This window comes from Pseudorasbora parva, chromosome 22, assembly GCF_024679245.1.
Source record: "Pseudorasbora parva isolate DD20220531a chromosome 22, ASM2467924v1, whole genome shotgun sequence".
Taxonomy (NCBI): Eukaryota; Metazoa; Chordata; class Actinopteri; order Cypriniformes; family Gobionidae; genus Pseudorasbora; species Pseudorasbora parva.
The window spans coordinates 2,782,501-2,796,040 of NC_090193.1; the positions used below are offsets into that span (position 1 = coordinate 2,782,501).

Sequence of the window (13,540 nt, forward strand, 5' to 3'; positions counted from 1 at the left end):
TCGAGGGAACGAAATAGAAAAACTTGCGCACAATTTATAATTTGGGGGAACGAAATAGTAAAACGTGCGCACTATTTATAAATCGAGGGAGCGAAATAGAAAAACTTGCGCATGATTTATAAATCGAGGGAACGAAATAAATAGAAAAACTTGCGCACGATTTATAAATCAAGGGAACAAAATAGTAAAACTCGCGCATGATTTATAAATCGAGGGAACGAAAAAGAAAAACTTGCCCACTATTTATAATTTGAGGGAACGAAATAGTAAAATGTGCGCACTATTTATAAATCGAGGGAACGAAATAGTAAAACTCGCGCACTATTTATAAATCAAGGGAACGAAAGAGTAAAACTTACGCACTATTTATAAATCGAGGAAACGAAATAGTAAAAGGTGCACACTATTTATAAATCGAGGGAGCGAAATAGTAAAACTCGCGCACTATTTATAAATCAAGGGAACGAAAGAGTAAAACTTCCGCACTATTTATAAATCGAGGGAACAAAATAGTAAAACGTGTGCATGATTTATAAATCAAGGGAGCGAAAGAGTAAAACTTACGCACTATTTATAAATCAAGGGAACGAAAGAGTAAAACTTCCGCACTATTTATAAATCGAGGGAACAAAATAGTAAAACGTGCGTATGATTTATAAATCGAGAGAACGAAATAGTAAAACGTGCGTATGATTTATAAATCGAGGGAACGAAATAGTAAAACATGCGTATGATTTTTAAATTGAGGGAACGAAACCGAAAAACTTGCGTATGATTTATAAATCGAGGGAACGAAATAGTAAAACGTGCGTATGATTTATAAATCGAGGGAACGAAATAGTAAAATGTGCGTATGATTTTTAAATTGAGGGAACGAAACCGAAAAACTTGCGTATGATTTATAAATCGAGGGAACGAAATAGTAAAACGTGCGTATGATTTATAAATCGAGGGAACGAAATAGTAAAACGTGCGTATGATTTTTAAATTGAGGGAACGAAACCGAAAAACTTGCGTATGATTTATAAATCGAGGGAACGAAATAGTAAAACGTGCGTATGATTTATAAATCGAGAGAACGAAATAGTAAAACGTGCGTATGATTTATAAATCAAGGGAACGAAATAGAAAAACTTGCGCACGATTTATAAATCAAGGGAACGAAATAGAAAAACTTGCGCACGATTTATAAATCGAGGGAACGAAATATAAAAACTTGCGCACGATTTATAAATCGAGGAAACGAAATAGTAAAATGTGCATATGATTTATAAATCGAGAGAACGAAATAGAAAAACTTGCGCACGATTTATAAATCAAGGGAACGAAATAGAAAAACTTGCGCACGATTTATAAATCGAGGGAACGAAATAGAAAAACTTGCGCACGATTTATAAATCAAGGGAACGAAATAGAAAAACTTGCGCACGATTTATAAATCGAGGGAACGAAATAGAAAAACTTGCGCACGATTTATAAATCGAGGAAACGAAATAGTAAAACGTGCGTATGATTTATAAATCGAGGGAACGAAATAGTAAAACGTGCGTATGATTTATAAATCGAGGGAACGAAATTGTAAAACTTGCGTATGATTTATAAATCGAGGGAACGAAATAGTAAAACGTGCGTATGATTTATAAATCGAGGGAACGAAATAGTAAAACGTGTGTATGATTTTTAAATCGAGGGAACGAAATAGAAAAACTTGCGCACGATTTATAAATTGAGGAAACGAAATAGTAAAACGTGCGTATGATTTATAAATTGAGGAAACGAAATAGTAAAACGTGCGTATGATTTATAAATCGAGGGAACGAAATAGTAAAACGTGCGTATGATTTATAAATCGAGGGAACGAAATAGTAAAACGTGCGTATGATTTATAAATCGAGGGAACGAAATAGTAAAACGTGCGTATGATTTATAAATCGAGGGAACGAAATAGTAAAATGTGTGTATGATTTTTAAATCGAGGGAACGAAATAGAAAAACTTGCGCACGATTTATAAATTGAGGAAACGAAATAGTAAAACGTGCGTATGATTTATAAATCGAGGGAACGAAATAGTAAAACGTGCGTATGATTTATAAATCGAGGGAACGAAATAGAAAAACTTGCGCACGATTTATAAATCGAGGAAACGAAATAGTAAAACTTGCGCACGATTTATAAATCGAGGAAACGAAATAGTAAAACGTGCGTATGATTTATAAATCGAGGGAACGAAATAGAAAAACTTGCGCACGATTTTTAAATCGAGGGAACGAAATAGAAAAACTTGCGCACGATTTATAAATTGAGGAAACGAAATAGTAAAACGTGCGTATGATTTATAAATCGAGGGAACGAAATAGTAAAACGTGTGTATGATTTTTAAATCGAGGGAACGAAATAGAAAAACTTGCGCACGATTTATAAATCGAGGAAACGAAATAGTAAAACTTGCGCACGATTTATAAATCGAGGAAACGAAATAGTAAAACTTGCGCACGATTTATAAATCGAAGGAACGAAATAGTAAAATGTGCATATGATTTATAAATGATTTATAAATTTAGCCTACTAGTTTTTTACTGCATGCCATGTGCGGGGCTCTGTACTAATGCAGATGGATTTAAACAATCATGACATTAAACATTTGAGCCGGGCTAACGTGTTTTAGTCACACTGTTTTAACCGCTTGAGGTACTGCTAATGTTAGTGTTCTCCAAACATACCGCTGTTCTCCACTAATCCAGCATTGAGTCAGCTAATCACTTTATAATGATATGAACACATGTACAGTAGTGTCCTGCATACATACCGTCTTCACTGGGCGCGTTTACATGCACGTTCTTAAGCCGATTATGCCTAATAAGCCGACAATGAACATGGTCTTGTAAACGCGGTAACCCGTTTTCTTTTATCGGAGTAAGCTCATAAACGGCGTTATGAAACGTCTGTTCTGATTTAAGTTGTGAAGTGAATTCCAGCCTTAAGTAATATCGTAGTCAGAATCATCTCAAACTGGTACAGTTTCTTTGTTGTTATGGGAACTTGTTACTGTTTTTAATTAATATAATAAAATAAAAAAAAACAATATGTAAGTACAAGAACCTCTAAATGCTCTGTTACATGAGCACTGCAACATAAAGAAATGCAGTTGTTGGTTGTTATATTGGGATTCTTTTTGTAATCATTGTGTTGACTGGATTAATTTCAGTGTCCCTGTTTGTTTCTTCAAAGCTGGTGAGAATTGCCAAAGTTCTTGGAACAGAAGATCTTTATGATTGCATTGATAAATATAACATTGAGCTGGAGCCTCGATTTAATGACATTCTGGGAAGGTGAGTTCTTATTACGCCTCTTTCAGTCAAAACCTGCCATTAGTTAGTGTTGGTCATGAACTGCATTCTTTCATTGTTTTATAATGTTTCCTGGGGTGCTCTTATAATATTAGTATGATTTTTACATCAAAAATTGTCGTAAATGGCATTTTTCCTACCTTGATTTTAGCCTCTGATTTGAACGCACTGTTTAAAGGAGCGTGTCTGTAATTAAAGCATTATATTCAGATCTATGGCATTACAGGTCCTTCTCAAAAATTAGCATATTGTGATAAAGTTCATTATTTTCCATAATGTAATGATAAAAATTAAACTTTCATATATTTTAGATTCATTTCACTCCAACTGAAATATTTCAGGTCTTTTATTGTTTTAATACTGATGATTTTGGCATACAGCTCATGAAAACCCCAAATTCCTATCTCAAAAAATTAGCATATTTCATCCGACCAATAAAAGAAAAGTGTTTTTAATACAAAATAAAAAGTCAACCTTCAAATAATGATGTTCAGTTCTGCACTCAATACTTGGTGGGGAATCCTTTTGCAGAAATGACTGCTTCAGTGCGGCGTGGCGTGGAGGCGATCAGCCTGTGGCACTGCTGAGGTGTTCTGGAGGCCCAGGATGCTTCGAGAGCGGCCTTAAAGGGATACTTCACCGTTTTTTCATATTAAACTATGTTATTCCCTTAACTAAGATGAGTTGATACATACCTCTGTCGTCTGAGTGCGTGCACTTAATCTCTCTGACGCGGGGTGACATTCTGATAGCATTTAGCTTAGCACACTAATCACAGTTCATTCCTATGGAACCAAACAGAGATCAAGTTAGAAGCAACCAATCAACTCCACGTTTCCCCTATTTAAATACAGTTACACGAATAGTTGGACGATCAAGTATGGTGACACAAAATAATACGTGGCGCTTTTTTAACCGAGTTAAAAAGGAGAACTATAATGTATGGCGGAATAGCACTTCTGAGAGTACTTCAACTCGGCGCAGTAAAAAGTCCCGGCCGAAACATCCTCCCTCACATCTCCCCCTCCCTCTCTCATTTCCGTAAATAGAACCAACGTGATCTGCACGCCTGCATCAGTAGTAGTTTGAGCAGAGTTGACGAAGTACCAGTTTGTAGGAAGATAGTTTGAACAATCATGGGTATAATGTGCGTCGTAAAGGGTTGTGAGAACAAGGCGAAGGTATTTAGTGCCGTCATGTTTCACCGATTTCGGCGGAAAGCTTGGTTAGCTGCTTTGAACATGATGCAACAACATCGCTGGAGATTCTGAAGAAATGGCGTGTTTGCTCCGAGCATGTCACACAGGCGGACTATACCTCCACAGGATTACGCCTAAAGGATTCTGCCACACCGACAATAATCAAAGCAAGAACACAACAAAGTGGATCATCACCTAACACTGTAAGTGTCCGTTTGCATGGTATTTGGTTGTCCTGAAGTGCAGGTGGCATTAACCTTAGCTTATCAAACTTTTGTGGTGTTTAACCTAGTAAACACAAGTAACTTTGCTGCGAAATCAGTGCGCTTGTGAGACAGGCAATACAGAGTTTTTGACTGTTTGATGTACTTGAGAAGTGAGCTCAGAAATAAAAATGAAGTATAAGCCTAAGCCCGTAGTGTAACGTTATAACGTGTCACCAAATCAACAGGCACTGTGTCAGCTTTCCAAGTGATCTTAAGTAAAAGACAAAAGCCAATATTAGTATACTTTAAGATAGCAACGTTTAATATTACAGATGGAACATTCACGAGAACATCATAAAAACAAACAAACAGATTTTATTAGATGAACCTCTCAATATAGAAACCTGCAACCGCAGTGAGAAAATAAACATAAAAACTCCCCTTACACTATAAGCTTTAATGTCAATCTGGTAATATGTGAAATGCTCGGAGCAAACACGCCATTTCTTCAGAATCTCCAGCGATGTTGTTGCATCATGTTCAAAGCAGCTAACCAAGCTTTCCGCCGAAATCGGTGAAACATGACGGCACTAAATACCTTCGCCTTGTTCTCACAACCCTTTACGACGCACATTATACCCATGATTGTTCAAACTATCTTCCTACAAACTGGTACTTCGTCAACTCTGCTCAAACTACTACTGATGCAAGCGTGCAGATCACGTTGGTTCTATTTACGAAAATGAGAGAGGGAGGGGGAGATGTGAGGGAGGATGTTTCGGCCGGGACTTTTTACTGCGCCGAGTTGAAGTACTCTCAGAAGTGCTATTCCGCCATACATTATAGTTCTCCTTTTTAACTCGGTTAAAAAAGCGCCACGTATTATTTTGTGTCACCATACTTGATCGTCCAACTATTCGTGTAACTGTATTTAAATAGGGGAAACGTGGAGTTGATTGGTTGCTTCTAACTTGATCTCTGTTTGGTTCCATAGGAATGAACTGTGATTAGTGTGCTAAGCTAAATGCTATCAGAATGTCACCCCGCGTCAGAGAGATTAAGTGCACGCACTCAGACGACAGAGGTATGTATCAACTCATCTTAGTTAAGGGAATAACATAGTTTAATATGAAAAAACGGTGAAGTATCCCTTTAAGCTCATCCAGAGTGTTGGGTCTCGCGTCTCTCAACTTTCTCTTCACAATATCCCACAGATTCTCTATGGGGTTCAGGTCAGGAGAGTTGGCAGGCCAATTGAGCACAGTAATACCATGGTCAGTAAACCATTTACCAGTGGTTTTGGCACTGTGAGCCGGTGCCAGGTCGTGCTGAAAAACCAAATCTTCATCTCCATAAAGCTTTTCAGCAGATGGGAGCATGAAGTGCTCCAGAATCTCCTGATAGCGAGCTGCACTGACCCTGCCCTTGACAAAACACAGTGGACCAACACCAGCAGCTGACATGGCACCCCAGACCATCACTGACTGTGGGGACTTGACTCTGGACTTCAGGCATTTGGGCATTTCCTTCTCCCCAGTCTTCCTCCAGACTCTGGCAGCTTGATTTCCCAATGACATGCAAAATTTGCTTTCATCCGAAAAAAGTACTTTGGACCACTGAGCAACAGTCCAATGCTGCTTCTCTGTAGCCCAAACGTGTCTTGCCCTGGGGAATGCGGCACCTGTAGCCCATTTCCTGCTCACGCCTGTGCACGGCGGCTCTGGATGTTTCTCCTCCAGACTCAGTCCACTGCTTCCGCAGGTCCCCCAAGGTCTGGAATCGGTCCTTCTCCAATCTTCCTCAGGGTCCGCTCACCTCTTCTCGTTGTGCAGCGTTTTTTGACACACTTTTTCCTTCCCACAGTCTTCCCACTGAGGTGCCTTGATACAGCACTCTGGGAACAGCCTATTCGTTCAGAAATTTCTTTCGGTGTCTTCCCCTCTCGCTTGAGGGTGTCAATGATGGCCTTCTGGACAGCAGTCAGGTCGGCAGTCTTACCCATGATTGCGGTTTTGAGTAATGAACCAGGCTGGGAGTTTTTAAAAGCCTCAGGAATCTTTTGCAGGTGTTTAGAGTTAATTAGTTGATTCAGATGATTAGGTTAATCGCTCGTTTAGAGAACCTTTTCATGATATGCACATTTTTTGAGATAGGAATTTTGGGTTTTCATGAGCTGTATGACAAAATCATCAGTATTAAAACAATAAAAGACCTGAAATATTTCAGTTGGTGTGCAATGAATCTAAAATATATAAAAGTTTAATTTTTATCATTACATTATGGAAAATAATGAACTTTATCACAATATGCTAATTTTTTGAGAAGGACCTGTATATTCAGGTCTATGGGCATTATATTTAGATCTATGGCATGAAAGGTTCACACACGTTTTGAGCACATGAAAGCTGTGATCTCATCATTAGTGCTCGATTTCTGCACACTAATGAATGCTTTCCTCATAACTAACAGTGCAAACACAATGTAAATAAGAGATTCATTGATTATAACGGGAGTTTTGGTGTGAATCCAGAACTCAGTCGCTGATAAACTCACTCTGTTTGATTGACAGCTCCAGTGATTGTAAAGGAAGTGTTCTTTGATCTCTTTCTATATATAATTTAATCACAGTTTAAATAACAGATTATTTTCATCTACTTAGAGAAACAATGTGAAGTTGAGAGCGTTTAGCCACTGGTTTGATTTCCTGACACACAGACACAGATCATCTGACTGTACATGAATCATATCAGAAATCACTGGTCTCAGATCAGGCATTAGAATGAACTCGGTTACTCACATGTTGTGGCGTTACTGTCGAGTCTGTTTGCAAAGCCTGCGCTGAAACTGCGACTGATTTCCCGAAGAATCCACAGTGAAATGTAGCGAACACACATAAATAATGCTCAACTGAGACATTCACATTAGTCAAATAAATAATCACAGTCCCAGCATCCTTTGGAAGGGAATGTTATTTTTAGTCTGTTCGTCTCTCCTCGTCATCTCACTAACACTCCAGTGGGCGGGGCCAAAGATGAGATGATGAAGTGGGTGGGGCCAAAGATGAGATGACGAAGTGGGTGGGGCCACATACGATGATGATGTGGGCGGGGCCAAAGATGAGATGATGAAGTGGGCGGGGCCAAAGATGAGATGACGAAGTGGGCGGGACCAAATATGTGATGATAAAGTGGGCAAGGCCAAAGATGAGATGACGAAGTGGGCGGGACCAAATATGCGATGAAGTGGGCAGGGCCAAATATGCGATGATGAAGTGGGCGGGGCCAAAGATGCGATGATGAAGTTGATCTTCTTCTGCAGAGGCGGTCTTTCACCATCGATTATAGCCAATGAGTCGATCTCTGAGCTTGGGAACAATAAAAGCTGTTTTTGGACTAACAAGGAAGTTTTTAAGTTTTAAAACTTACAGGATATTCTTATTGTATGATGACCTCGTATATGTCAAAACCTCAAGGGAAATGTAATTTCTCAGTTCATGACCCCTTTAAGTTATTTTAATCTCATTTACATCTGCTTCATGTCAGACATTCCCGTAAGCGATGGGAACGGTTCGTTCACAGTGAAAACCAACACTTGGTCAGCCCTGAAGCTCTCGACTTTCTGGACAAGTTGTTGCGTTACGACCATCAGACCAGACTGACTGCGAGAGAGGCCATGGAGCACGCTTACTTCTGTGAGAGCGTCTGAGTTATTACAGTAGTGCACTATTGAATTACTACCAAGAGAACATTTAAATCTAATATACTAGTGAATGCTCGTGTGTTTTATTAATTCTAACGTCTTGCCCCTTGCTTTAGTCCCTGTTGTGAAAGACCAGTCTCGCATGGCAGGATCTAATGTGCCGACAGCGAACACCGCAGTGAGCACTGCCGCTATGATAACAGGTGATTTAAAATCATTATAATGATAATAGACCCTTTTCACATGTCCTTGTTTCTCAGAAGTGGAAGTTTTATAGTGGAAGACTATATAAGATTTTATAAAACAAGAAACGATCGGTTTCTGTGAGAAACCCAACAGTGTTTGTTATTTTTACCTCATATCAGACGAATCTCATCTAGTATTCCCAGTGCCATTAATTCCGCCGTAGAAGGTCAAAAACCTTATGTAGAATAATTTACGTAGATGCCTCATTCGACCGATCCACATGCACTAATAAGGAATCTAAATATATATATATATATATATATATTAGGGGTACCCAAATCAGAATTTTTGAATCTCTCTATGGTCGACCGATAGTCGAATCATCTATGTGTGTGTAAACCATAGACCGGAAAAAAATAAACGGCGGTGTATATGTGTTCGAATTTTAAAGGCGTGGCGCATCCGGTGTGAAGCTCAGTGCCCTTAAAGGGGCGATCGCTCAGCGCCGCGACACGTCTTTATAACACTAATATTGAGCACCCCATATTGCCAAAATGGTATGATCCTCGTTTCATAACACCCGCGAAGATTCGACCATGAGATCAGTGGTCGAATCCGGTCCTGCATATCGATGCATCGAATCTTTGACTATTAGGGGTCACCCCTAATATATAAACATCTATGATCGTGCCAAATCCTTACGCTTGCCCATTTTTTCTGCTTCTAACACATCAAGAAGTGTTAGATGTGACAAGAAGTGTCGGTGGTCATAATGTTATCCCTCATTGGTGTATATATATATATATATATATATATATATATATATATATATATATATATATATATATATATATATATATATATATTAGTGATGGGAAAATGAATCTTGATTAATCGCATTTGTGTTTGCATAATGTGTGTGTACTGTGTATAATTATTATGTATATATAAATGCACACACATTATGAATAATTCGATCCATTATTAATGTTTATAACAATATTACTTACATTTTTCTTAAATATATACATGCATCTTGTCTGACATCTGTACAACAATATAACTTTTGAATGCATGACAACTCACATGTGCTGGAGTCACTCCAGGGTTTGAGATTCTTCTTTTCCTGTGTTTGACCAGGAATCGCTGCACTTCCGGCCTCCACGGCTCTAGGGCCCCTGATCGGCTCGCCCATTCTCATGGCTCCCAGCAGCCTCAACACTCCAGTGCCTGCAGCCACAGGAGCCGCCCAGTGACGTCCCATCCACACGAACCCTGAGGCTCTCTGGGACTGTTAGCTAGCTCAGTGTTTCCCAACCACGATACTGGAGGCATATAACCTGACGTGGTCATACTCAGCTCTAGTCAGAATATGAGTCTGATGCTCTATTGGGCTGTGATTATGGGGCGTGTTTCAACCCAACCAGGAAAGACGTCAATTGGGTAGACCTTCAACCAATCAGAGCCACGGAACGACGCATAACGTTAGTTGTCAAATGTCAACAGAGCTCAACTGCACTGTGTTGCCAAGTCTGCGTTTTTTCCCCCCGCGGGCTGTTTTCCATGTCCGTGGGTTGAAGCGACCTCAATTATGGGATATATAGACCCAGGAATTTGAATTTTAGCAGCAACCTTGCCAAAATAACATTATTATCCCAAACGCCATTTTTTCCTGGAGAACTCTCCGGGAAGCTATTGTTTAGGGCTAGTAGTTGGCGGGTTTTGTTGTAAAAACTTGGCAACCCTGTCTGCACGCGCGCTGGAATAAACAATCTTTGCCGGTGTTGTAAAAAAATTAAAATAATTAGGTGATGCAGATACAAACAAGCTCTCCGTTTAGGATTCAAACAATTTCAACCCAAGCGGCTTTGATGACGCGGTATGATAACGGTTCAGTTGATCATCTGTTCATCATCGGCTAAAGCCCGCCCTGATGATCTCATTGGTCAGTTTCTGTTGATCATCTGTTCATCATCGGCTAAAGCCCGCCCTGATGATCTCATTGGTCAGTTTCTGTTGATCATCTGTTCATCATCGGCTAAAGCCTGCCCTGATGATCTCATTGGTCAGTTTCTGTTGATCATCTGTTCATCATCGGCTAAAGCCCGCCCTGATGATCTCATTGGTCAGTTTCTGTTCCGGCATAATCACTCCTCTATGGATCAAGTCCAGACCAAACTGCCGGAGCTCAGATGTTGTGGGCGGGGCTGAGTTCGGCTGCCATCCAGGCTAGGAAGCACATCAACCCTGAGTCCCAATTCGCATACTTCCCATACTAAATAGTATTCGAAATAAGAATTAGTATGTCCCAAATCGTAGTATGTTGAAAAGAGTGTGGCAAAGATACCCGGTTAGTTTACTATTTCCGGTCAGAATTCGAAGTACAGATATAACCAAGGGGGTAATCCAGCACCCGGAAAGCAAACCTACCATAGGCTAACTTATCAGTATTTAGATTTCCAAAGGATGGCATATCTGATGAGATGAAATGTGCATAAAGCATTTGGGTAAGCAAAATAATATTAAAACAAGATTATTTATCTTCTCCCACAGGCAGATTATTTATCTTATTTTCCCCCAAAACAAGACAATATTTTTTTCTTGTCTAGTAAATGTTTCTTAATGTAAGACTTTTTTTGAAAATTTTACTAGAAACAAGACCAAAATACTAAGTAAGAATAGCATTTTTTGCAGAACATGGGCGAGCTTTTGATATCGTGGATCTACTTCCTGCTCTACTGCTCAGACTCGGTCCCAAGATGTCAGTGCCGTGCGGGGCGTCTGGAAGCTTCAACTCTTGTGAGCGGGAAAACGGATGACATCGTGTCGTCCATATTTTTTTACGGTCTATGGTGGAGACTCAAAGACCTGAAATGGGCGTTGCAGATAAAGGAGCCATGCAAAATGTGCAGTGTTGGTGTGCCTCCAGGATCGGGTTAGGAAACACTGAGCTAGAGCTCTTCATCACCACCCCACTCAAAGCAGCATGAGTTTACCTAAAACTGAATGCACTTCCTCATGGGACGTTTGAGCTTATCCTCAAAAAGAGAAACATCCTGTGTGATATTGCATACATTGTCGTGCCATTAAAAAGCTTAGCTTTTACTTAAAAATGGAGCGAATGAAGCGCAGTATTTCTCTCAGCAGATCCTCTGGAGTGTGAAACGATACTGCCGTTATACAGCTGTAGTCTGGTGCTGTTTACTGTAGCTCACATCAGGTCACGTCAGTCACGTTTACTTAACACAAAGTAGTGTCTTCAGCTCCTCTCACTGTGGAAAATGGCAATGCCGTGGCATATTTTATTTTTGTATAAATACAGCAATCCATAACTTCCCTATCCCACAATCCAGTAATAAAGAATCACTGATCATCAGTCTTTGTACTTGCTTCATTTGACTGAAACATGAGACATTATTTCCCATACATTGGAAGTCAGTGGTGCCTGGTTACAAACATTCTTCAAAACATCTTTAGTGTTCAGCAGAACAATGAAACTCATACAAGTTTGGAACAACTTGAGAGAGTAAATGATGAGAACTTTAGTTTTTGGGTGAACAATCTCTTTAAAGGTGCAGTGTGTTAATTTTAGCACCATCTAGTGGTGAGGTTGTGAATAGCAGCCGCTCACCCCTCCCTTTCAGAGCACATAGAGAAGCTACGGTGGCTGACACAGGACAAAGATGTGTTCGTCTGAGACAGCAGAGAGTGACTAGTGCTCTGGAGAGAAGTTTGTCCCTTTAGGGCTACCATAGAAACATGACAGCGACTTCACTGTAAGGGACCCGTGGTGTGTGTAGATCGAAACGCCTTATTCTAAGGTAATAAAAACATAACGGTTCATTATGTAAGTTCTGTAAGTTTCATTATGTAAGTTTCACAGTTCTTTATACTCCACTGAAAACATAGTTATGGATATTTTACTGCATTTCTGTCAATAGATCCACATAAATACTCCACACTGCAGCTCTAAGTTATAATATTCAATAGAGCTGCACGATTAATCGTTAAAAGATTGCGGTATCGATTCAAACACCCACGCAATCTTATTTCTAAATGACAGGGACTCCGCTGTCTATGCCATGGCTTTCACTTCACACGTGTTTGGAGCGATTGGATAGTCCTTCAACCAATCAGACCACAAGAGGCGTGATTAACAGGCATCGATCCATCGTTTCTCTATCCGTCATCGTGTTAAATCCGCCAACAGGTGGATTTGCCAGTCTGTGATTGGTTCCAGAAAAAGTGTAACAGAAAATTATGATTTAATGTACAGGTTTCCAGACTGAGCTGCAGGGCGAAATAAAATTGCCGGCAGATCAGGCTGGGTTTACCCATTCATTGATATGGGCAGTGAAAACGTGCTCCGCTGACACTCGTGACATGAAACAGGCTTTAGTTACCCTTTTAAAGCATGATCATCGTACGCAACATCTTAATAAAAAATAAAAAATAGTGATTCTCAATTTATCCAGAATCATTCAGCTCTAATATTCAGGCTTATAATGGCTGTGTTGACATAAAGATGTCATATTTAGTTCAAGAGTAAGATTTTTTTTTTTTTGACAACCTTTTTAATCTGGTCATTTTTCGGGTAGGACATTTTTCATTACGTGTATGGCCATTTCCTTTAATCCTAAAACAATGCGATGGCTAATTCAGAATACAGGTAACACACTTAAACCTAAAATGGCCGCCGTTTCCTGGGAGATACCAACATTTGAGAGGCTGTGGGGAGAGAGAGGCCATGTTAGTTTCATTTTGAAGGGGTTTACTGTGAATATTTCCATCTGTGACTTTGTTCATAAGCACTTTGTTTAGCTCACGGGTAACATTTAAAGGAACTGTATGTAAGAAATGTATTTCAATTAATCATAAAATGGCCCTGATATGTCACTAGAC

The 13,540-nt window shown here is 39.6% G+C and overlaps 1 protein-coding gene across 1 annotated transcript in view; it reads left to right on the forward strand.

Moving 5' to 3' along the window:
* Window positions 1-12,014, forward strand: part of csnk2a4 (casein kinase 2, alpha 4 polypeptide) — a 30,643-nt gene extending 18,629 nt beyond the window's left edge. Inside the window, exons 10-13 of the mRNA XM_067431909.1 lie at window positions 3,230-3,330; window positions 8,296-8,444; window positions 8,569-8,655; window positions 9,779-12,014. Of these exons, the coding sequence (XP_067288010.1) occupies window positions 3,230-3,330; window positions 8,296-8,444; window positions 8,569-8,655; window positions 9,779-9,894 (453 nt within the window). The 3' untranslated portion in view covers window positions 9,895-12,014. The remainder of the gene's footprint in view (window positions 1-3,229; window positions 3,331-8,295; window positions 8,445-8,568; window positions 8,656-9,778) is intronic.
* Window positions 12,015-13,540: the final 1,526 nt, after the last annotated feature.